This window comes from Heterodontus francisci, chromosome 34 (assembly GCF_036365525.1).
Source record: "Heterodontus francisci isolate sHetFra1 chromosome 34, sHetFra1.hap1, whole genome shotgun sequence".
NCBI lineage: Eukaryota > Metazoa > Chordata > Chondrichthyes > Heterodontiformes > Heterodontidae > Heterodontus > Heterodontus francisci.
This window is the reverse complement of record NC_090404.1, coordinates 11,653,028-11,676,755: the sequence shown is the minus strand read 5'-3', so window position 1 is coordinate 11,676,755 and position 23,728 is coordinate 11,653,028. Positions and strand designations below refer to the sequence as shown.

The window sequence follows — 23,728 nt, the reverse complement described above, 5'->3', positions numbered from 1 at the left end:
ACTCCTGCTGTGGCCTAACTAGCGTTTTATACAGCTCCACCATAACTTCCCTCCTCTTATGTTCTGTGCCTCGGCTAATAAAGTCAAGTATCCCATGTGCCTTCCTAACCACCTTATCTACCTGTGCTGCTGCCTTCAGTGATCTATGGACAAGTACATCAAGGTCCTTCTGATCCTCTGTACTTCCTAGGGTCCTACCATCCATTGTATATTCTTGCCTTGTTAGCTCTCCCAAAATGCATCACCTCACACTTCTCAGGATTAAATTCCATTTGCCACTGCTCTGCCCATCGTACCAGCCCATCTATATTGTCCTGTAATCTAAGGCTTGTTTACTATTTACGACACCAATTTTCATATCATCTGTGAACTTACTGAACATACCTCCTATATTCACGTCTAAATCATTAATGTACACTACAAACAGCAAGGGTCCCAGCACCGATCCCTGCAGTAAACCACTGGTCACAGGCTTCCACTCTCAAAAAGCAACCCTTGACCATCACCCTCTGCCTCCTGCCACTAAACTAATTTTGGATCCAATTTGCCAAATTGCCCTGGATCCCATGGGCTATTACCTTAACCAATCGCCCATGCGGGACCTTATCAAAAGTTTTACTGAAGCCCATATGGACTGCATCAACTGATTTACCCTCATCTATACATCTAGTCACCTCCTTGGAAAATTCAATCAAGTTTGTTAGACACAATCTCCCCCTGACAAAGCCATGCTGACTATCCCTGATTAATCCCTACCTCTCCAAGTGGAGATTAATCCTGTCCCTCAGAATTTTTTACAATAGTTTCCCTATCACTGAAGTTAGACTCACTAGCCTGAATTACCTGGTTTATCCCTGCTACCCTTCTTGAATAATGGTATCACATTCACTGTCCTCCAGTCCTCTGGTACCTCTCCTGTGGCCAGAGAGGATTTGAAAATTTGTGTCAGAGCCCCTGCTATCTCCTCCCTTGCCTCACATAACACCCTGGGATACATCTCATTTGGGCCTGGGGATTTATCCACTTTTAAGCCCACTAAAAACAGCTAATACTTTTTCCCTTTCAATGCTAATTTGTTCAAGTATATCACAATCCCCCTCCCTGATCTCTACACCTACATCATCTTTCTCCATAGTGAACAGAGATGACAAGTACTCATTTAAAACCTCACATTTCCTCCGGCTCCACACAGATTGCCACTTTGGGCCCTACTCTTTCCCTGATTATCCTCTTGCCCTTAATATACTTATAAAATGCTTTGGGATTTCCTTTATCTTGCCCAACAGTGTTTTTTCATATCCCCTCTTCGCTCTCCTAATTACTTTTTAAAGTACCCCCCCCCCCCCCCCCACCCTACACTTTCCATACTCCTCTGGGGCCTCTGCTGTTTTCATCGCTCTGAATCTGCCATAAGTCTCCTTTTTTTTTCCTTATCCAATCCTCTATATCTCTTGACATCCAGGGTTCCCTGGACTTGCTGGTCCTATCCTTCACCTTTATGGGAACATGTTGGCCCTGAACTCACACTGTTTCCTTTTTGAATGACTCCCACTGGTCTGGTGTAGACTTTCCTACAGGTAGCTGCTCCCAGTCCACTTTGGCCACTTATCTTCAACCTCTCATTCATCTCCAAAGTCACTGAATGTCTTTATTTCTTCCAAATCTGTTTTCTCCTTTCCTGTAACTCCATGTTTGAACCTTTCCAATCAGGTTTCCATCCCTACCACAGCACTGAAACAGCTTGAATCCATGTCACAAAGGACATCTTTGGTGACTATGGGACACTATCCATTCTCATACTTCCTGACCACCCAGTCGACCACACCATCCTCCAACACCTCTCTCCACTGTCCAGCTGAGTGGGACTGACCTCACTTGGCTCCACTCAGACCTATCAAATCAGAGCCAAAGAATCTCTAACAATGGCTTCTCTTTTCACCCTGTTAACTTTGGAGTTTCCCAGGGATCTATTGATGGCCCCTTCTATCCCTCATCTATCTGCTGCCCCTTGGTGCCATCATCCAAAGACATGAAATCAGGTTCCACATGTACACTGAAGACACCCATCTCTACCTCATCACCACCTCTCTTGACCCCTCCAGTGCTTCAGTGTTGTCAGCCTGCTTGTCTATTTTATTTATTTAGAGATACAGCACTGAAACAAACCCTTCGGCCCACCGAGTCTGTGCCGACCAACAACCACACATTTATACTAACCCTACAGTAATCCCATATTCCCTACCACCTACCTACACTAGGGGCAATTTACAATGGCCAATTTACCTACCAACCTGCAAGTCTTTGGCTGTGGGAGGAAACCGGAGCACCCGGCGAAAACCCACGCGGTCACAGGGAGAACTTGCAAACTCCGCACAGGCAGAATCGAACCCGGGTCCCTGGAGCTGTGAGGCTGCGGTGCTAACCACTGAGCCACTGTGCCGCCCTAATGCTCTTCTGACTAACCTCCACCCTGCAGCTCACCACCACCTTCTCAAGGACAATTAGGTATGGGCAATAAATGCTGGCCTAGCCAGTGACGCCCACATCCCTGAAAGAATTTTTTTTTTAAACTTGAGCTCATCCAAACTCTGCTGCCTTTTACCCCAACCATCACAAAGTCCCGCTCATCCATCACTACTGTGCTCACTGACCTACAATGGCTCCAGGTCCACCAATGTCTCCAATTTAAAATTCTCATCTCTGGTTCAAATCCCTTCAAGGCCTCACCCCTCCCTATATCAGTAACCTCCTCCAGCCGTACAACACTCAGAACACTGCATTCCTCCAACTCTGGCCTCTTACGCATCCCTCACTCTCTCTGTCCCATTGGCTATGCCTTCAGTCATTTGCCTTAAACTCTAGAATTCCCACCCTATACCTCTCTGACAGTCCACATCTCTCCTCCTTCAGACCCTCCTAAAAACCTACGTCTTTGACCAAGCTTTTAGTCAGCCCTCCTAATATCCCTTCTTTAGCTCAGTGTCAATTTTTGTCTGACTTGTTAGTTTAAGCTTCTGCGATGAGCTTTGGGACATTTTCCTACCTTAAAGGTGCAATGTAGAGGACAGTTGTTTTTAAAATCACATTACAACAGACTGGGGAAGCTGGTATTAGAATAATATCTGGGTACACGGAGTTAGGTTGCAGATCAGCCATGATCTCATTGAATGGCCGAACAGGCTCGAGGGGCTAAATGGCCGACTCCTGTTCCTATGTCCCGAATAAACTTGGACTCGAACACAGCTGATGAATGGAAAGTCATGGGAGAACTGGGGAGAAGGCAGTGCAACAGGAAACCAGCACTTGAGCAGAGTTAGAGAGTGGCGGAAGTCTGGGGAGAAATTTCAGAGGAACTGGAGTCGGCCATTCAGCCCATCGAGCCTGCTGCACCATTCAATTAGATCCTAGCCGATCGATTAATTATCAACAGAAACAAACCACAACTATCAGAATGAACATGGTTCCATCCTGGATGCGATTAACAGCAACAACAGCAGAATCCAACACCTGCAGTCAATTGTGAACTCGCTGGTGTCTCTGTTGGTTAACTGAGTGAATCCCTTCCCACACACGGAGCACGTGAATGGCCTCTCCCCGGTGTGAAGTTGCTGGTGTGTCAGAAGGTTGGACAAATGATTAAATCTCTTCCCACACGTGGAGCAGGTGAAGGGCCTCTCCCCCGTGTGAACTCGCTGGTGGGTCAGTAAGTTAGATGATCGCTAAATCCCTGCCCACACACGGAGCAGGTGAACGGCCTCTCCCCAGTGTGAACTTGCTGGTGTGACAGAAGTTGGGATGATCGCTTAAATCCCTTCCCACAAATGGAGCAGGTTAATGTTTGTGCCCTGGTGTGAATGTGCTGGTGTCTCAGCAGGAGGGTTGAATTAATAAATCCCTTCCCACAAACAGAGCAGGTGAACGGCTTCTCCCCAGTGTGAATTCCCTGGTGTTCCAGAAGGTTGCACAATCGCTTAAATCCATGCCCACACACGGAGCAAGAGAATGGCTTCTCCCCAGTGTGAATGCGCTGGTGTGTCAGAAGGTTGGACAATTGCTTAAATTCATGCCCACACACGGAGCAGGAGAATGGCTTCTCCCCAGTGTGAACGCGCTGGTGTCTGAGGTAGTCACAGAATTGACTAAATCTCTTCCCACACACAGAACAGGTGAACCTCTTCTCTCCTGTATGAACTTGCTGGCGTAACCGCAGGTGGGATGAATCAACGAATCCCTTCTCACACACTGAGCAGGTAAATGGCCTCTCCCCTGTGTGAACCAGTTGGTGTCTCAGCAGGTCAGACGACTGAATGAATCCCTTCTCACACACGGAGCATGTGAACGGCCTCTCCCCAGTGTGACTGCATCGATGAATTTTCACAGTCCCCACATTTCCACGGTTTCTCTGTGGTGTGGATGTCCTTAGGTCTTTCCAGGTTGGATGATCAGTTGAAGCGTCAGCCACGCAGAGAACACGTGTACAGTTTCTCTCCACTGATCTTTGGTTTGAGTTTCCTGTCTGCAAATCTTTTCTCTTCTAATAACTTTTCTAAACTCCTTTTTTAGGTTATCACTGTCAGTCCAGGACAGAAATTCTGAACAGACAATTCTAGTTTCTATGGAACATTTTTTCTTCTCGTTTCCCCAAAGCTGTTGTTGGGAACTTGTTAGAATCCATTATTAAGGAAGTAATAACAGGACATTTAGAAAGTCAAAACGCAATCCATCAGAGTCGGCATGGTTTTATGAAGGCTAAATTGTGTTTGACTGATTTGCTAGAGTTCTTCGCAGCTGTATCAAGCAAAGTGAATATTGGGGATCCTGTAGATGTAGTTTATCTGGACTTCCAGAAGGCATTTGATAAGGTGCCGCACCAAAGGTTAATACACAAGGTAAGTTCACTTGGGGTTAGGGGCAATTTGTTCGCTTGGATAAAGGATTGGCTAACCAACAGAAAACAGAGAGTCAGGATAAATGGGTCTTTTTCTGGTTGGCAAGATGTAACTAGTGGGATGCTACAGGGTTCGGTCCTCAGACCCCAACTATTTACAATCTATATAAATGATTTGGCTGCAGGGATAGAAGGTAATATAGCCAAATTTGCAGAGGACACTAAAATAGATGGGACAGTAAGTTGCAATAAAGAAATAAGAAATCTACAAATGGAGATGGATAGATTAGATAAATGAACCAAAATTTGGCAGATGGATTTTAACATGGATAAGTGTGAGTTTATCCATTTTGGGCGGAAGAATAGAAAGGCAAATTATCTAAATAGAGAGAAACTTCAGAGTGCTTCGGTGCAGAGGGATCCGGGTGTCCTCGTGCATGAATCGCAGAAAAGTAGTTTGCAGGTACAGCAGGTGATAAGGAAGGCAAATAGAATTTTGGCATTTATTGCTAAAGGAATAGAGTATAAAAGTAGGGAAGTGTTGCTGCAACTGTACAGGCATTGGTGAAACCGCACCTGGAATATTGCATACAGTATTGGTCCCCTTACTTGAAAGGATGTAGTTGCATTGGAAGCAGTTCAGAGGAGGTTCACCAGATTGATTCCAGAGATGGGGGCTTGTCTTATGAAGAGAGATTGAGCAGTTTAGGCCTTTACTCTCTGGAGTTGAGAGGAATGAGAGGAGATCTAATTGAGGTATATAAGATGATTAAGGGGATTGACAAAGTTGACATAGAGAGGATGTTTCCTCTTGTGGGGCAATCGAGAACGAGAGGTCATAGTTTTAGGATAAGGGGTAGCAGATTTAAAACAGAGATGAGGAGAAATTACTTCGCTCAAAGGGTCGTGAATCTGTGGAATTCACTACCCCAGAGTGCAGTGGATGCTGGGACACTGGGTAAATTTGAGGAGATCGACAGATTTTTTAATTAGAAATGGGTTGAAGGGTTATGGAGAACGGGCAGGAAAGTGGACTTGAGGCCAAGATGAGATCAGCCATGATCGTATTGAATAGCTGAGCAGGCTCGAGGGGCTGAATTGCCTACTCCTGCTCCTAGTTCTTATGTTCTAAGCTGTAAATCCCCATCCCACACACTCTCCCTCCTCCCTGTGCTGAAATCCAAACCTATTGCACCATTTCTTTCCTCCACTGCCAGTTTTCTCCCTCCCTTTACTCTGAATGGGTTCAGAGTGAGAATCAAATCAATGAGTCAATGGTTTTCTCTCCTGGTGACTGGGACCCTGAAGTCCCGCCCACTCTATGTCGTCACCAACATGGCCACGCATGCGCTCTGCTCCCCGCTCAACCAAAATGGCGGCCATTAACCTTAAAATAAAAGCAAAATACGGCAGACGCTGGAAATCTGAAATAAAAACCAAAACAGCTGGAAATACTCAGCAGGTCTGGTAGCATCTGTGGAAAGAGAGAGAGAGGCAGAGTTAACGTTTCAGGTCAGTGACCCTTCATCAGAACGATGTTCCCGGGAAAAAGCCCCAGAGCTGCAAACGCGGGGACCTGGAGGTTCTTATTCGGGGGCTTGCGGCCTACACCAGGTGTTCCTGAAGCTTCCCCTCCCACCCGCAACAAAACTCTCTCCAGCACTTGGACAGCTCAGATCAAAGTGACACTGCGCATGCTCCAGATAGTCCACCCGCGCCTGCGCACTGGCCTCCTACTGAGTGAATGGGGCAAATTCACTTCCGCGCATAAAGCAGGAAGTCCCAGGCTCAGAGATATCGGTCATCTTTGTAATAGCAAACAAATGAGTAGAAGTGAAACAACATTAGAATTAAATATGCCTGCATGGTCCATCCCAGCTTGCAAAAGATAAATAACTTTTTGAACAGAACAAGCAAATACTGTGAATTGAAAGCAAAATACTGCGGATGCTGGAAATCTGAAATAAAAACAGCAAGTGCTGGAAATACTCAGCAAGTCTGGCAGCATCTGTCGAGAAAGAAGCAGAGTTAACGATTCAGGTCAGTGACCTTTTCCCTTTCATATTCCGAAATGTTCTCATCGGGAGAGGCGTCCATCTTTCTGTGGGGAAGCGGCGCTTCACTTCCCCTGGCTTAATGGCGTTAGAGGAGTTCTGCCCCTAACAAAGATGGCGACGATGACGTCTGATGATTGGGTCCACAACGTAGCTGGTGCGCGTGCGTGAGCTGCGGTTGTTGGAGGATTTTCTTTGTCGCTTCGAGAAGTTTGAGCGGGAAACGGTTTAACGGTCGCTGGCGTTGCTATGGCTGCGGGGACGGGGCTTGGTAACGGCGCGCGCCGGCACTGGTGGGCCATCGAGATGAGCGGCCAGGAGCAAGGCCGCGGAGAGAGCCTGGGGCTTGAGTAGGAGGCAGCAGTCGGCTGGCCCCTCTCCTGGGGAGGACACCACTCTGACTGGGGCCACCCAAAACACTGAAACACGGGGATTTTAATGTCACAGCCTTTGAGGGGGAGGCAATGGGTGCGAGAAAACGTGTTGATAATTATTGTAAAAAGACAGAGTGTGAGTTTGGGAATTTTAGGGGTTAACCTCTTTCTAAAAGTTAGTCAAGTCTGCATTTAGCATTTGACTACAATTTACCATGAAGTTTCATTCAGTTTTGGGTATAAACAAGTTCCCTGGTGGAGAGGCCGCGACAGTTAGTTAATGAGGGAGCTGGTTAGAACTGGTTTCTCCAGCCAGCAGTGCATGACTCAGTTCTATAGAGTTTCACCCAGTATAAATACAGGTAGTCTGACTAAGCGCATGAAGTAAACAGACACGAAGGTAGCAGCTCGAGGCAGAGTGTGAGCGTGAGAATTCGGTGCAGTGAGGGAGGATGTGCTGCTCTGACCTTTTCCAAAGAAGGACTGGTCTTTGAAAGGGAGTCGGAGACCAGCAGTGAGATGGGAGAGCTGAAGCACAGAAGCATTAATAAGGTGAGCAGGCAGGTGAGTTTCTTTTTAATCTTTCATGGGATGTGGATGGTGCTTTTTGTGCGAGTATACCCACAGTGCTATTGGGGAGGCAGTTCCAGTATTTTGATCCAGTGAAGGAATCGTGATATGTTTCGAAGTCAGGGTGGTGTGTGACTTGAAGGGGTACTTGCAGGTGGTGGTGATCCCATGCATCTGCCGCCCATGTCCTTCTAGGTGGAAGAGGTCGCAGGTTTGGAAGGTGCTGTTGAAGGAGCCATGGTGAGTTGTTGTAGTGCGTCTTGTAGATGGTACACACTGCTGCCACTGTGCATCGGCGGCGGAGGGAGTGAATGTTTGTAGATGGTGCCAGTGAAGCGGGCTGCTTTGTCTTGGATAGTGTCGAGCTTTTTGAGTGTTTTTGGAGCTGCACCCATCCAGGCGAGTGGAGAGTATGCCAGCATACTCGTGACTTGTTACTTATAGATAGCGAACAGGCTTTACGGAGTCAAGAGGTGAGTTATTCGCCGCAGGATTCCTAGCCTCTGACCTGTCTTGTAGTCGCGGTATTTATATAGCTAATCCACTTCAGTTTCTGGTCAATAGTAACCCACAGGATGTTGATAGTGGGGAATTCAGTGATGGTAATGCCGTTGAATGTCAAGGGGAGATGGTTATTGCCTGGCACTTGTGTGGCACGAATATTACTTGCCACTTACCGACCCAAGCCTGGATATTGTCCAGATCTTGCAGCATTTCTGCATGGACTGCTTCAGTATCTGAGGAGTCACAAATGGTGCTGAACATTGTGCAATCATCAACGGTTATCCCCACTTCTGACTTTATGTTGGAGGGAAGGTCATTGATGAAGCAGCTGAAGATGATTGGGCTGAGGCCACTACCCTGAGGAACTCCTGCAGTAGTGTCCTGGGGCTGCGTTGATTGACCTCCAACAACCACAACCATGTTCCTTTGTGCTAGTGGAGTTTTCCCCCCGATTCCCATTGACTTCAATTTTACTAGGGCTCTTTGATGCCACATTCAGTCAATGTTGTCTTGATATCAAGGGCAGTCACTCTCACCTCACCTCTGGAATTCAGTTCCTTTGTCCATGTTTATACCAATGCTGTAATGAGGTTTGGAGCTGAGTGGCCCTGGCAGAACCCAAATTGAGCATCAGTGAACAGGTTGTTGCTGAGTAAGTGCTGTTTGATAGCACTGTCTTCCATCACTTTACTGATGATGGAGAGTAGACTGATAGGCTGGTAATTTGCTGGAGTATATTTGTCTTTTTTGTGAACTCGACATATCTGGGAAATTTTCACTCCGTCAGGCAACCTTCTGACACAACAGGCTGTTCACACTGGGGAGAGGCCAATCACTTGCTGTGTATGTGGGAAGGAAGTCACTACTTCATCCAACCCTCTGACACACCGAGTTCAAAGGGAAGAGGCTGTTCACCACCTCTATCTCTCTTCAAGCACTCATCCAACCTGTAAAAACACCAGCGAGCTCACATGTAACTGCAGGCATTGGATTCTGCTGCTACTGCTGTTGTTAATCACATCCAACAACAACTTACCTTCATATAGCGTTTTTAATGTTGTAAAACATCCCAAGGAGAGTTATCAAACAAAATTTGACACTGAGCCACATAAGGAGAAATTCGGGCAGATGGCCAAAAGCTTGGTCAAAGAGGTAAATTTGAAGGAACATCTTAAAGGCGGAGAGGTTTAGGGAGGGAATTCCAGAGTGCAGGGACTAAGCAACTGAAAGCATGGACGCCAATGACAGAGTAAACAAAATAGGAGCTGCACAAGAGACCAGAATTGAAAGAGGGCAGATATCTCAAGGGTTGGAGAATAGGAGGTGATTACAGAGCTAGAGAGGGGTGACACGGGCAGCAGAGTTTTGGATGACCTCAAGTTTACTGAGGGTAGATTGTGGGAGACAGGTCAGTATTGGAATAGGGTGCATTTGCTGTAATGGCACATGCATAAATGCAGCCTCATCGACTGAAACATCACTGTCTGCCACGTCTCAGGCATCTGTCAGTGATAAAAATGGCGCCGACTGAAAATGTCGTGGTCTGCGACATCTCAGGCACCTGACCGAACCACAGCAGACCCAAGCCCGACCCGGCCCGAGTCCCTTCGATTTTGCCCCGAGCCCGACCCAACACGAACCCGCCACTACTCGACCCGACCATCCGTTTACTTACCTTCCTGACATTGAACCTGCCGCGCATGCGCGATGACATCATAGTGACGTCACTCGTTCACTGCGCAGACTCAGTTTTGTCCTGGACTCCCAGCTCAGGTAAGTTACTTATTTTTAATACTTACCAGCAGAGCACTTACCGTGTGTGTCCGGTCCGGCCCGACCCGAACCCGACACGTCATTGGGTCCCGTCGGGTAGCAGGCCTCTAGTCAGAAGCTCATCTCGGGGTCAAATATGACATCAAGGTGTTAAAAGTCTGCTTTAGTCTCAGACAGCTGCCAGGGAGAGGAATGGAGTCGGTAGCTCGGGAGTGAAAACAACAGCTCCTGTCTTCCTGACATTTAATTGGAGGAAATTTCTGCTTGTGCAGTACCGGGTATCAGACAAGCAATCTGATGAATTAGCAAAAGTGGAAGAGGTGAGAGAGGTGATAGTGAGGTAGAATTGGGCACTGTCAGTGTACATGTGGAAAATGACGCTGTAATTTTACACAATGTTCTCGAGGGACAGCATGTCAATGAGAAATCGGAGGCTAAGGGTAGATCCTCGGGGTCACCGAAGATAACTGCATGAGCGGGAAGGGAACCCATTACAGTTGATGCTCTGGCTACAGTCACACCCAGCTGGACGACAGTGGAGAGGCGTTGGAGGAGGATGGTGTGGTGAACCATGTCAAAGGCTGCAGACAGGTCGAGAAGGATGACGGGGGATAGTTTACCTGTGTCACAGTCACATAGGAGGTCATTTGTGACTTTGATAGGAGTCGTTTTGGTATTATGATGGGGCTGGAAATCTGAGTGAAGGGATTCAAACATGAGTTCTGGGAAAGACAGGAACGGATTTGGGAGATGACAAAACATTCAAGGACTTTGGAGAGGAAAGGGAGGTTGGTGATGGGGCTTTAGTTTGCAAGGACAGTTAGGTCAAGGGCTTTTTTGAGGATGGGGTGATGGCGGCAGATTCAAAGGAGAGAGGGACAGTACAGAGGGTGGCGCAGTGGTTAGCACCACAGCCTCACAGCTCCAGCGACCTGGGTTCAGTTCTAGGTACTGCCTGTGTGGAGTTTGCAAGTTCTCCCTGTGACCGCGTGGGTTTCCTCCGGGTGCTCCGGTTTCCTCCCACACGCCAAAGACTTGCGGGTTGATGGGTAAATTGGCCATTGTAAATTGCCCCTAGTCTAGGTAGATGGTATGAGGTTTTGAGGGAAGGTAGGGATGTGAGAGGGAAAAAGAGATTAATGTAGCATTAGTATAAATGGGTGGTTGATGGTCAGCGCGGACTCATTGAGCCGAAGAGCCTATTTCGGTGCTGTATCTCTCTATGACTCTAGTGCCTGAAGAGAACCATTCACAATATCAGCTAACGTTGGGAGGTTCAGTGGTCAGCACTGAGAGGATAGGGTCGAGGGAGCAGGACAAGGTGAGCTCAGAAAGGGAAAGAGGGGAGATAGGAGAGAAACCTGAGAAAGATGCGAGTTCAGGGCTGGGACAAGGAGGAGCTTTAGAGGCAGTTTGGCCCAGTGGACTATTGGAAGGGAGAGAAGCAGCTGAGTGGATGGTCTCAACCTTGGTGACAAAGAAGTCCATGAGCTCCTCGTACTTGTTGGAGTTGCGGATGGAGGAGACAGGGGAGAGGGAGAGCACTTCAAAAGGAACTAAGTTGTATTAGAGATATTAAAAAGTTTCAACACACAGTGTGTTTAACACTAAACTGATTTATTTGACTTTTATTAACCCCTGTAACTGGGCTGAGTTTATTCACATCATTCCCAATGAACATGGTTCAGTCCTGGATGATATTAACAGGAGAATCTAATCACTAGTTAGTTGTGAACTCGCTGGTGTTTCATCAGGGTGGATGAATGAGTAAATCTCTTCCCACACACGGAGCAAGTGAATGGCTTCTCTCCAGTGTGAACCTGCTGGTGTGTCTGAAGTTGGGATGACTGAGTGAATCCCTTCCCACACTTGGAGCAGGTGAAAGGCCTCTCCCCAGTGTGACTGCATTGGTGTACAGTGAGTTCAGATGAACGTCTGAACCCAGTCCCACAGAGAGAGCACCTGAACGGTGTCTCGTCAGTGTGAACAAGTTGATGGAACTGCAGTTTACGAGAACTTTTATAGCACTTCCCGCAGTTTGGGCATTTAAAACCCCCCCCCCACCGTAAACTTCAAGCTATCCAAAGCTCGGTTGTCCATGCCCTTACTCGCACCAACTCTCATTCACCCATCACCACTGTGTTCGCTGACCTACATTGACTCCTGTTTAAGCAGCACCTCAATTTTAAATGTTTTCAAATTCCACCCACCATGACCTCCCCCTTTCTCTATAATCTCCTCTAGCTGTACAAACCTCCGAGATACCTGGGTTCATCTAATTCTGGCCTCTTCAACATCCCAAGTTTAATTGCTCTACCATCGGGGTCCGTGCCTTCGGTTGCCTCGGCCCCAAGCTCTGGAATTCCCTCTCTAACCCTCTCCACCTCGCTTTCCTCCTTTAAGACACTCCTAAAAATCTACCTCTTTGACCAAGCTCTTGGTTATCTGCCCTAATATCTCCTTATGTGGCTCAGTGTCAAATGTTGCTTTATAACATTCCTGAGAAAATACTTGGAATGTTTTATTACATTAAAGGCACTACATGAATACAATTTGATGTTGTTGACTTGGATATATTTTGATAGGAAGAACAAGGGGAGACAATATTAAGTAAAGGGTACAATTCCAAAGAGAGTGCAAGAGCAGAGGGACCTGGGGGTACATGTGTACAAATCAGTGAGGGTGGCAGGGCAGGTTGAGAAAGCAGTTAATAAAGCAGACAGGATCCTGGGCTTTATAAATAGGGGCACAGAGTACAAAAGCAAGAAAGTTATGATGAATCTGTATAAGACACTGGTTTGGCCTCAACTGGAGTATTGTGCCCAGTTCTGGGCATCACACTTCAGGAAGGATGTGTAGGCATTTGAGAGGGTGCAGAAAAGATTCACGAGAATGAGTCAGGACTGAGGAACTTCAGTTACATGGAGGTTGGGGCTGTTCTTTTTAGAGAAGGGAACAGTAAGAGGAGTCTGAGAGGTGTTCAAAGTCATGAGAGGTCTGGATAGAGTAGATAGGGAGAAACTTGTTCCTGTTGGTGGAAGGGTTGATCGAGAACCAGTAGACACTAATTTAAGGTGATTGGCAAAAAAAAGCAACTGGCGACATGAACATTTTTTTTATGCAGTGCGTGGTTAGGATCTGGAATTCACTGACTGAGAGTGTGGTAGAGGCAGATTCATTCGAGACCTTCAAAGGAGAAGAGGTCAGTTAGCTGAACATCTGTCATAGAGAAAATGCTGGAATCTATTATTAAGGAGGTTATAGTGGGGCACTCGGAAACTCTTAATGTAATCAGAGTCAACATGGTTTTATGAAAGGGAAATCATGTTTGACTAATCTATTGGAGTTCTTTGACAAAGTAACAAACAACGTGGATCAAGGGGAACCTGTGGATGTGGTATACTTGGACTTCCAGAAGGCATTTGACAAGGTGCCACTTCATTATAAGAGCAAAATAATAACTCATGGTGTAGTGGGGGGGGGGGGGTGACCTATTCGCATGGATAAAGGACTGGTTGGCTAACAGGACGCAGAGAGTAGGGATAAATGGATCTTATTAGGATTGGCAAGCTGTAACCTGTGGAGTGCCACAGGGATCAATACTGGGGCCTTAACTATTGACAATTTATATCATTAACTTGGACGAAGGGACAGAATGTATGGTTGCTAAATTTGCTGATGACACAAAGATAGGAGAGTATGTTGTGAAGAGAACATATGGAGTCTGCAAAGGGATACAGATAGGTTACATGAGTGGGCAAAAATTTGGCAAATGGTGTATGATGTGGGAAAATGTGAACTTTTCCACTTTGGCAGGAAGAATAGTAAAGCAGCATATTATTTAAATAGAGAGAGATTGCAGGACTGTGAGGTACAGAGAGATCTTAGTGTCATTGTACATCGTTACGACTGCGTCAGGAGCAACACCCTGTCAATTCAGTCCTGTCACTCCACAGGTCACATCATATTTAATTGGGGGCTCGTCCGCAATCAGGATCATATTTAATTGGGAAGCTCGTTCTGGGATCAGAATCAGATTATTTGGGGAATTTGTGTTTGGAACCATATTGATTACTCATCTCTGGGATAACATATAAATTGGGGTCTTACAACTAGCATCATATTAATTGCTCTTGCGTCTGGGATCATATTAATTGGAAACTCGATTGTTGGGATCCAAATCTAACGCCAATTACAAAAATAAAAGGAACCAGCTTCTCATATAAGGTACACTCTATACCATTGTAATCGAGTCATAGAGCTGTACAGCACAGAAACAGGCCCTTCGGCCCATCGTGTCTGTGACAGCCATCAAGCACCTAACTATTCTCATCCCATTTTCCAGCACTTGGCCCGTAGCCTTCTATGCTATGGCATTTCAAGTGCTCATCTAAATACTACTTAAATGTTGTGAGCATTCCTGCCTCTACCACCTCTTCAGGCAGCGTGTTCCAGATTCCAACCACCCCCCCGGGTGAAAACATTTTTCCCCAACTCCCCTCTAACCCTCCTGCCCCTTACCTTAAATCTATGCCCCCTGGTTATTGACCCCTCCGCTAAGGGAAAAAGTTTCTTCTAATCTAGCCTATCAATGCCCCTCATAATTTTGTATACCTCAATATGTCCTCCCTCAGCCTTCTCTGTTCTAAGGAAACCAACCCTAGCCTTTTCAGTCTCTCTTCATAGCTGAAATGCTCCAGCCCAGACAACATCCTGGTGAATCTCCTCTGCACCCTCTCCAGTGCAATCACATCCTTCCTATAGTGTGGTTCCCAGAACTGTACACAGTACTCCAGCTGTGGCCTAACTAGCGTTTTATACAGCTCCATCATAACCTCCCTGCTCTTATATTCTGCGCTTCGGCTGATAAATAAACTAAAAGAATTGGTGGCAAAATTGGGGTTAGAATTGAAATCGGGTGCCAAAAAAGCTGTGATAATTGACCTATTAGCCCGACATCTAGAATAAGAAGATGACGACGATGAGGAACAAGAAGATAGTAAGTCAGAGAGTAAAGCAGTGAATTGGCTAGAATTCAGTCAGAAATGAAAAAACTTGAATTGGAAAAAGAGGAAAGGGAAAAAGAAAAAGCAATAGCAATAAGGAAACTTGAACTTCAGAGCGAAAGTGAAAAAGGGAGGGAATTTAGGCTAAAAGAGTTGGAACTAAGACAAAGGGGTGGTCTTGTCTCCAGGGAAAAGTTTGGTCAGGAAGAATCTGAATTCAACTCAGGACCCAGCGAAAGGTTGTTTACATTTATACAAGCTCTTCCTAAGTTTGAGGAAAGGGACATAGAGGCATTTTTCATTTCTTTTGAAAAAATATCCAAACAGAGGAAATGGCCGAAGAAAAGCTGGACACTGCTTATGCAAAGCAGGTTGGTGGGCAGAGCTCATGACCTTTATGCCATGCCTCCTGGAGAGGCTTTTCCAGATTATGAAATGACACAAAAAAGGCTATTCTCGCTGCGTATGATTTAGTCCCTGAAGCTTACCATCAGAAGTTTTGGAACTTACTGAGTTTGGCTAGGCAGACATATGTAGAATTTGAGAGGGTGAAGCAAATGAATTTTGACTGTTGGATATGGTCATTAAAGAGGGAAACCACATATGAGAACCTTCGAGAGTTGATTCTCTTGGAAGAGTTTATCATAAGATCATAACTAGGAGCAGGAGTAGGCCATCCGGCCCCTCGAGCCTGCTCCGCCATTCAATAAGATCATGGCTGATCTTTTCGTGGACTCAGATCCACTTACCCGCGCTCTCACCGTATCCCTTAATTCCTTTATTGTTCAAAAAGATATCTACCTTAGCTTTAAAAACGTTTACTGAAGAAGCGTCAACTACTTCACTGGGCAAGGAATTCCATAGATTAACAACCCTCTGGGTGAAGAAATTCCTTCTTAATTCAGTCCTAAATCTGCTCCCTCTAATCTTGAGGCTATGCCCTCTTGTCCTAGCTTCACCTGCCAGTGGAAACATCCTCTCTACTTGTAACTTATCTATTCCCTTCATGATTTTATATGTTTCTATAAGATCCCCCCTCATTCTTCTGAACTCCAATGAATATAATCCCAATCTACTCAGTCTCTCCTCATAAGCCAACCCCCTCAACTCCGGAATCAACCTAGTGAACCTCCTCTGCACCCTCTCCAGTGCCAGTATATCCTTTCTCAAGTAAGGAGACCAAAACTGCACACAGTACTCCAGGTGCGGCCTCACCAGTACCTTATACAGCTGCAACATAACCTCTCTGCTTTTAAACTCAATCCCTTTAGCAATGAAGGACAAAATTCCATTTGTCTTCCTAATTACTTGCTGTACCTGCAGACCAACCTTCTGCGATTCATGCACAAGGACACCCAGGTCCCTCTGCATAGCAGCATGCTGCAACTTTTTACCCTTCAAGTAATAATCCTTTTTACTGTTACTCCTACCGAAATGAATGACTTCACATTTATTAACATTGTATTCCATCTGCCAGACCTTTGCGCACTCACTCAATGTATCTATGTTCCTCTGCAAAGTTTCACAGTCATCTGCACACTTTGCTCTGCCACTCATCTTAGTGTCATCTGCAAACTTTGACACCCTACACGTGGTCCCTAACTCCAAATCATCTATATAAATTGTAAATAATTGCGGTCCCAACACCGATCCCTGATGTTTAAAAACTCCATTCCTTCAGTAGTGAGAACTCGTGTAGGTAACCTGAAAGTTTTGAAAGCTAGGCAAGCAGTGGAAATTGCTGATGATTTCGAGCTTGTGAATAAACCAAAAGCTTTTGTGCATCACCCCCATAAATCCGAAAATGATAGAAAGTGGGAGACTGAAATGAAGGCAAGTAGCCGGGGACAAGAAGGAACAGCTGAGAATGCCCCAGGGTCACCACCTCAGGCCCGAAAGGAAGATTCTGAGGGTAGAACTGAGGTTTGCAAGCCGAAGTGTTATCATTGCCACAAAACAGGTCATCTTCGTTCAGAATGCTGGAAATTGCGAGGTAAACCATAGGAATTGTTGGGGTACAAAAAGCAATGCCGAGGAAAAGACTCTGTCTGAGAGTATAAAAGACCAGACTATAGCTTTAACGACAGCTGTGAAAACAGATACTAAAACCAAACAGAGTGTAGAGGTTAAGAATAAGATATCCAAAAGTTATAATGAATTTTTGTCAAAGGGGAAAGTAACTCCATATCCTGTAAGTGAGGCAGGGAAACCTATCATTATATTCAGGGATATGGGAGCAACCCAAACACACTTGCTGGGGAAAGATATAACATTTCCAGCAGAGAGCGCCTTGAACACTAAAGTTTCAGTCAATGGAACTGGCAGGGAGTATATACCTGTACCTTCAGAGAGTACGACTGGAGTGTGACTTAATATCTGGGATGGTAACTGTAGGAGTTGTCCACAGCTTGCCAGTAGAGGGAATTGGTCTACTCCTAGGAAATGGTTTGGCCGTAATAAATAATAATTACAGAGGAACCAGGTGAAATTAAGGAAACACAGCAATTACAGGAACAGATTCCAGAAATATTTCCTGCGTTTGTAGTCACCCGAGCAATGCTAAGCAGGATCCATTGTCAGAGGTAAAAGTGGCACCTCAAACAAATAGATAGCCAAGTCTCTGAAACCTTATTTGGGGATTTAGATAATCCAAGTGAGATGTTAAACAGTCTTAAAGGCACACACTTTTTTAATCCGTAACATGAATCACAAAAGGTTAGTATATAGATACAGCAAATGATTAGGAAGGCAAATGGAATGATGGCATTTATTGCAAGGGAAATGGAATAAAGAAGTTTTGCTACAGTTGTACAGGGTATGGGTGAGACCACATCTGGAGTAATGCGTACAGTTTTGGTCTCTTTATTTAAGAAAGGATATAAATGTTCAAGGCAGTACTCAACTGATACCTGGGATTTGGGGGGAGGGGGTGGGGAGGTGAGGTGGTGGTGGTTATCTTATGAAGAAAGGTTGGACAGGTTGGGTCTGTATCCATTGGAGTTGAGAAGAATGAGAGGTGATCTTATTGAAACATATAAGATCCTGAGGGGACTCGACAGGGTGGATTCTGAAAAGATGTTTCCTCTTGTGGGAGAGACTATAACTAGCGGTTGCAGTTTAAAAATAAGGGGTCGCCCATTTAAGATGGAGATGAGGAGAAATTTTTTCCCTGAGGGTTGAGAGTGTTTGGAACTCCCTTGCTCAGAGATTGGTGGAGGCAGGGTCATTGAATATTTTTAAGGCAGAGGTAGATAAATGCTTGACTAACAAGGGAGTCAAAGGGTATCAGGGTAGGTGGGAAAGTGCAGTTGAGGCCTCAATCACTTAGCCGTGATCTTATTAAAGGGGAGAGCATGGCCGAATGGCCTACTCCTAATTCATATGTTTATATGAACAGGATAATTATCTGAAGTGAAGCGGTTTGCAGGGCAATGGGGAGAAGGCAGGGGTGTGGGATTAGGTAAATTGCTCTTCCAGAGAGCCGGCATGGACACGAGTGGCCTCTTTCTTGTGCTGTAACCATTCTATGAAAAGAGGCAGCCTGCCCTGATTCACTCCCAAGCCTGTCACTCAAACCTCCCACCCCTCCCAGGCAACAGCTCAACCTACCAGCTTGCAGCTTCCTGCACCGTGAGTCAGCCCAGATGTGGGACAGTTCATGGTAAGTCTTTGTGTAACCAGGGAGTGGGGAAGGAGGTTCTCCTGTCCTGAGCTTTGTCACAAATGGTCCCTCCATCTCCTCCCCAGGCCCCTCCTGAGGAGTGAATACATACAGAGCCAGGGCTGATGGACCTTGGGGAGCCTCACTCACCTGCATGGGTACATTATCCTGTTTCCCCCCCCCCCCCCTCACTGTGTGAACCAGCTGTTTGTGTCTCTGCTGCCCCTTCGCTTAAACAAATCTTGTTTGATGGCTCTTTATCCTCGCTCCTGCCTTCCAGTGCTTCCCACCTTCTGCTATTGTCCCTGGCTCGTTGTTTAACTGATAATTCCTCCCCTTTCTCCTGCTCTCTCTGTGCCGTGGGGTTGAGACTTTCCCCCCGAACTCCCGGGGCCCCAATACTCAGCAGCAGCTACAGGAGTGCAGGCGCGGGGCTGGAATGTAGCCGGAGCATGCGCAGTGTCACCCGCTTTCTGCTTTTCCTTCTGATTCAGATCTGCGGGATTTGCTTCAGGATCCCAGTGACCAGGAAAGAAAATCATTGATTCATTGATTTGATTCTCATTCTGCACACAGGGGCTGGAGAACTGAACCCAGTCAGAGTAGAGGGAGGGAGAAAACTGGCAGTGGAGGAAAGAAATGGTGCAGTTGCTGTGAAGGGTTTGAATATCAGCACAGGGCAGAGGGAGGCTCAACGCCAACTCTCAGACACTTCTTCCTACTTCCCCAGACCATGACCCCACCACCTAACATCAAGCTACAGCCCACAGGATTGTCACTGACCTCCTCTCCTCTGCAGATCTTCCCTTGACAGCTTCCAACCTCATAGTCCTACAACTCAGGACAGCCCGCTTCTACCTCACTCCCAAAATCCACAAATGACTGTCCCGGCAGACCCATTGTTTCAGCCTGTTCCTGCCCCACTGAACTTATTTCTTCCTATCTTGACTCTATCTTTTCTCCCCTGGTCCAGTCTCTTCCCACCTACATCCATGACTTTTCTGACGCCCTACGTCATTTTGACAATTTCCAGTTTCCTGGCCCCAACCGCTGCCTCTTCACTATGGACGTCCAATCTCTCTACACCTCCACCCCCCAATAGGACAGTTTGAGGGCTCTCTGCTTCTTTCTTGAACAGAGGCCCAACCAGTCCCCATCCACCACCACCCTCCTCTGCCTGGCTGAAATTGTTCTCACATTGAACAGCTTCTCCTTCCACTCACTTCCTTCAAGTAAAAGGTGTTGCTATGGGTACCCGCATGGGTCCTCGTTATGCCTGTCTTTTTGTGGGATATGCCAGACATTCCTTGTTCTAGTCCTACTCAGGCCCCCTCCCTCAACTCTTTTTCCGATATATTGATGACTCTATCGGTGCCGTTTCCTGCTCCTGCCCCGAACTGGAAAACTTTATCAACTTTCCTTCTAATTTCCACCCTTCTCTCACCTTTACATGATCCATCTCTGATACTTCCCTTCCCTTCCTCGACTTTTCTGTCTCCATCTCTGGGGATAGGCTGTCTACTAATATTCATTATAAGCTCACCAACTCCCACAGCTACCTCGACTACACTTCTTCACACCCTGCCTCCTGTAAGGACTCCATTCCATTCTCCCAGTTTCTCCGTCTCTGACGCATCTGCTCTGATGATGCCACCTTCCATGACAGCGCTTCTGATATCTCTCCCTTTTTCCTCAACCAAGGATTCCCCCCCACTGTGGTCGACAGGGCCCTCAACTGTGTCCGGCCAATTTCCCGCACCTCTACCCTCACCCCTTTCTCTCCCTCCCAGAACCACAACAGGGTTCCTCTTGTCCTCACTTTCCACCTCATCAGCCACCACATTCAAAGGACCATTTCCGCCACCTCCAGTGTGATGCCACTACCAAACACATGTTCCTCTCCCTTCCCCGTCAGCATTCTGAAGGGATCATTCCCTCCGCGACACCCTGGTCCACTCCTCCATTACCCCCACCACCTTGTCCCCTTCCCACGGCACCTTCCCCTGCAATCGCAGGAGGTGTAATACCTGCCCATTTACCTCTTCTCTCCTCACTATCCAAGGCCCCAAACACTTCATTCAGGTGAATCAGCGATTTACTTGTACTTTCAATGTAGTATACTGTATTCGCTGCTCACAATGTGGTCTTCTCTACTTTGGGGAGACCAAATACAGACTGGGTAACCGCTTTGCAGAACATCTCCGCTCAGTCCGAAAGCATGACCCCGAGCTTTTGGTTGCTGGCCATTTCAACACACACACCCCCCCTGCTCTTATGCTCACATCTCTGTCTGGGATTGCTGCAGTGTTCCAGTGAACATCAACGCAAGCTCGAGGAACAGCATCTCATTTACTGATTAGGCACACTACAGCCTGCCGGACTGAACATTGAGTTCAATAATTTCAGAGCATGATGGCTCCCCCCCCCCCCCCTTTTATTTTTAGTTTTTTCTTTATTTTTTGTGTTTATTTTATTTTAATTTGTTTGGTTTGTTTCCACTGTGTCTACCCACTTTTTTTCATGTTTGTGCTTGGGGGTAGGCTGCTCAGTTTTCGGTCCATTAACACTTTCTCTGTACTCATGATTTGTCTTTCAGCACACCATTAACGTACCATTTGCCTTTGCTTCATGACCTTCTGGTCAGTTATGCTCTGTGACCTTGTTCTATCAACACCTTCTCTTTTGTTATCTCTTGCTCCACCCCTGCTTTACTTGCTTAAAACCTTTTACATTTCTAATATCTGCTGGTTCTGATGAAGGGTCACTGACCTGAAATGTTAACTCTGCTTCTCTCTCCACAGATACTGCCAGACCTGCTGAGTACTTCCAGCATTTCTTGTTTGTGTTTCAGGGAGGAGGGAGAGTGTGTGGGGTGGGGATTTACAGCTTTGGGGGGAACAAGACAGGAAAACTAGAAACTGTCTGTTCTGAAATTCTATCCTGTACTGCCAGTTGTGACTTTTGTAAACTCATTTTACAGGGGATTAGAAGGGGAGGATTTACAGTTGGGAAACACAAACCGAGGATCACATCAACATCTGACAGAGTCACTCGATTCAACAGGACCTGAATATGATCGGCCTTTGAGAGTGGAAGGAGAAAAGTTTGTCTCTTCTGTCTATGGAAAAAGATTTCAAACATCAGTGTAACTGGAAAAGCACCAAGACACAGACACCTGAGTGAGAGTGTTCCAGTGCACCGACTGTGGAAAGAGCTTTAACCGGTTGCACAGTGTGAAAGAACATTGCATCATTCCCAGTAGGGAGAAACCGTACACCTATTCTGGGTGTGGGTGAGGCTTCAGCTGATCACCCAACCTGGAGAGACACAAGGACGCCTGCACCATGGAGAGACACAAGGACGCCTGCACCATGGAGAAACAATGGAAATGTGGAGACTCTGGGAAGGGATTCAGTAGCCCATCCCATCTGGAAACTCATGGGCGTATTCACACCGAGGAGAGCCTGTTTACCTGCTCCATTTGTGGAAAAGGATTTAATCAATCCTCTACGCTGCTGAAACACCAGCGAGTTCACACTGGGGAGAGGCTGCTCACCTGCTCAGTGTGTGAGAAGGGATTCACTCGGTCATCCCACCTGCTGAAACACCAGCGTGTTCACACTGGGGAGAGGCCGTTCACCTGCTCAGTGTGTGAGAAGGGATTCACTGAAGCATCCCACCTTTTGAGACACCAGCGCATTCACACTGGGGAGAGGCCGTTCACCTGCTCCGTTTGTGGTAAGGGATTTAATCAGTCGTCCACCCTGCTGAGACACCAGCGAGTTCACACTGGGGAGAAGCCGTTCACCTGCTCTCTTTGTGGGAGGGGATTCACCACTTCATCTGCCCTTCTGACACATCAGCGCGTTCACACTGGGGAGAGACCATTCACCTGCTCCGTTTGTGAGAAGGGATTCACTGAATCATTCCTCCTACTGAAACACCAGCAGATTCACACTGGGGAGAGGCCATTCACCTGCTCCGTTTGTGGGCAGGGATTTAATCGATCTTCCACCCTGCAGACACACCAACGAGTTCACACTGGGGAAAGGCCATTCACCTGTTCTGTGTGTGGGAAGGGATTCACTCATTCATCAAACCTTGTGCGACACCAGCGAGTTCACGATTGACTGGAAGGTTTGGGTCCTGCTGTTATTGCTGCTGTTAATCACATCCAGGACCGAACCTGTTCATCCTGATAGTTGGAGTTGTTTCTTCTGATGATAAACTCCAGCTCAGTTATGGGGGTTAATATTCTGCATATATGTCAAATAAATCTTGATTTATTCAAGGAAGGGGGACTAATTGATCAGCGAGGATCTAATTGAATGGCACAGCAGGTTCGATGGGTTTAATGGCCTATTCCAGTTCATCTGAAATTTCTCCCCAGACGTCCCCCACTCTCTAACTCTGCTCAAGTGCTGGTTTCCTGTTGCACTGCCTTCTCCCCAGTTCTCCCATGACTTTCCATTCATCAGCTGTGTTTGAGTCCAGGTTTATTCGGGACACTGGAACAGGAGTCGGCCATTTAGCCCCTCAAGCCTGTTCTGCCATTCAATGAGATCATGGCTGATCTGCAACCTAACTCCGTGTACCCAGATATTATTTTAATACCAGCTTCCCCAGTCTGTTGTAATGTGATTTTAAAAACAACTGTCATCTACATTGCACCTTTAAGGTAGGAAAGTGTCCCAAGGTGCATTACAGAAGCTTAAACTCAAGTCAGCCAAAAATTGACATGGAGCTAAAGAAGGGGATATTAGGAGGGCTGACTAAAAGCTTGGTCAGAGATGTAGGTTTTCAGGAGGGTCTCAAAGGAGGAGAGATGTGGACTGGTAGAGAGATATCGGGAGAGAATTACAGAGCTTAGGGCCAATGACTGAAGGCGCAGCCAATGG

General features: G+C 46.5%; 1 protein-coding gene and 1 pseudogene across 1 annotated transcript in view; one reads left to right on the top strand and one right to left on the bottom strand.

Annotated features, from left to right (window-relative positions):
• LOC137348636 (zinc finger protein 850-like) overlaps positions 1 to 23,728 on the bottom strand; it is a 163,077-nt pseudogene that overhangs the window by 38,407 nt on the left and 100,942 nt on the right.
• Positions 7,089 to 23,728, top strand: part of LOC137348425 (zinc finger protein 721-like) — a 61,136-nt gene continuing 44,496 nt past the window's right edge. Inside the window, exons 1-2 of the mRNA XM_068013735.1 lie at positions 7,089 to 7,868; positions 21,811 to 22,958. Of these exons, the coding sequence (XP_067869836.1) occupies positions 22,175 to 22,958 (784 nt within the window). The 5' untranslated portion in view covers positions 7,089 to 7,868; positions 21,811 to 22,174. The remainder of the gene's footprint in view (positions 7,869 to 21,810; positions 22,959 to 23,728) is intronic.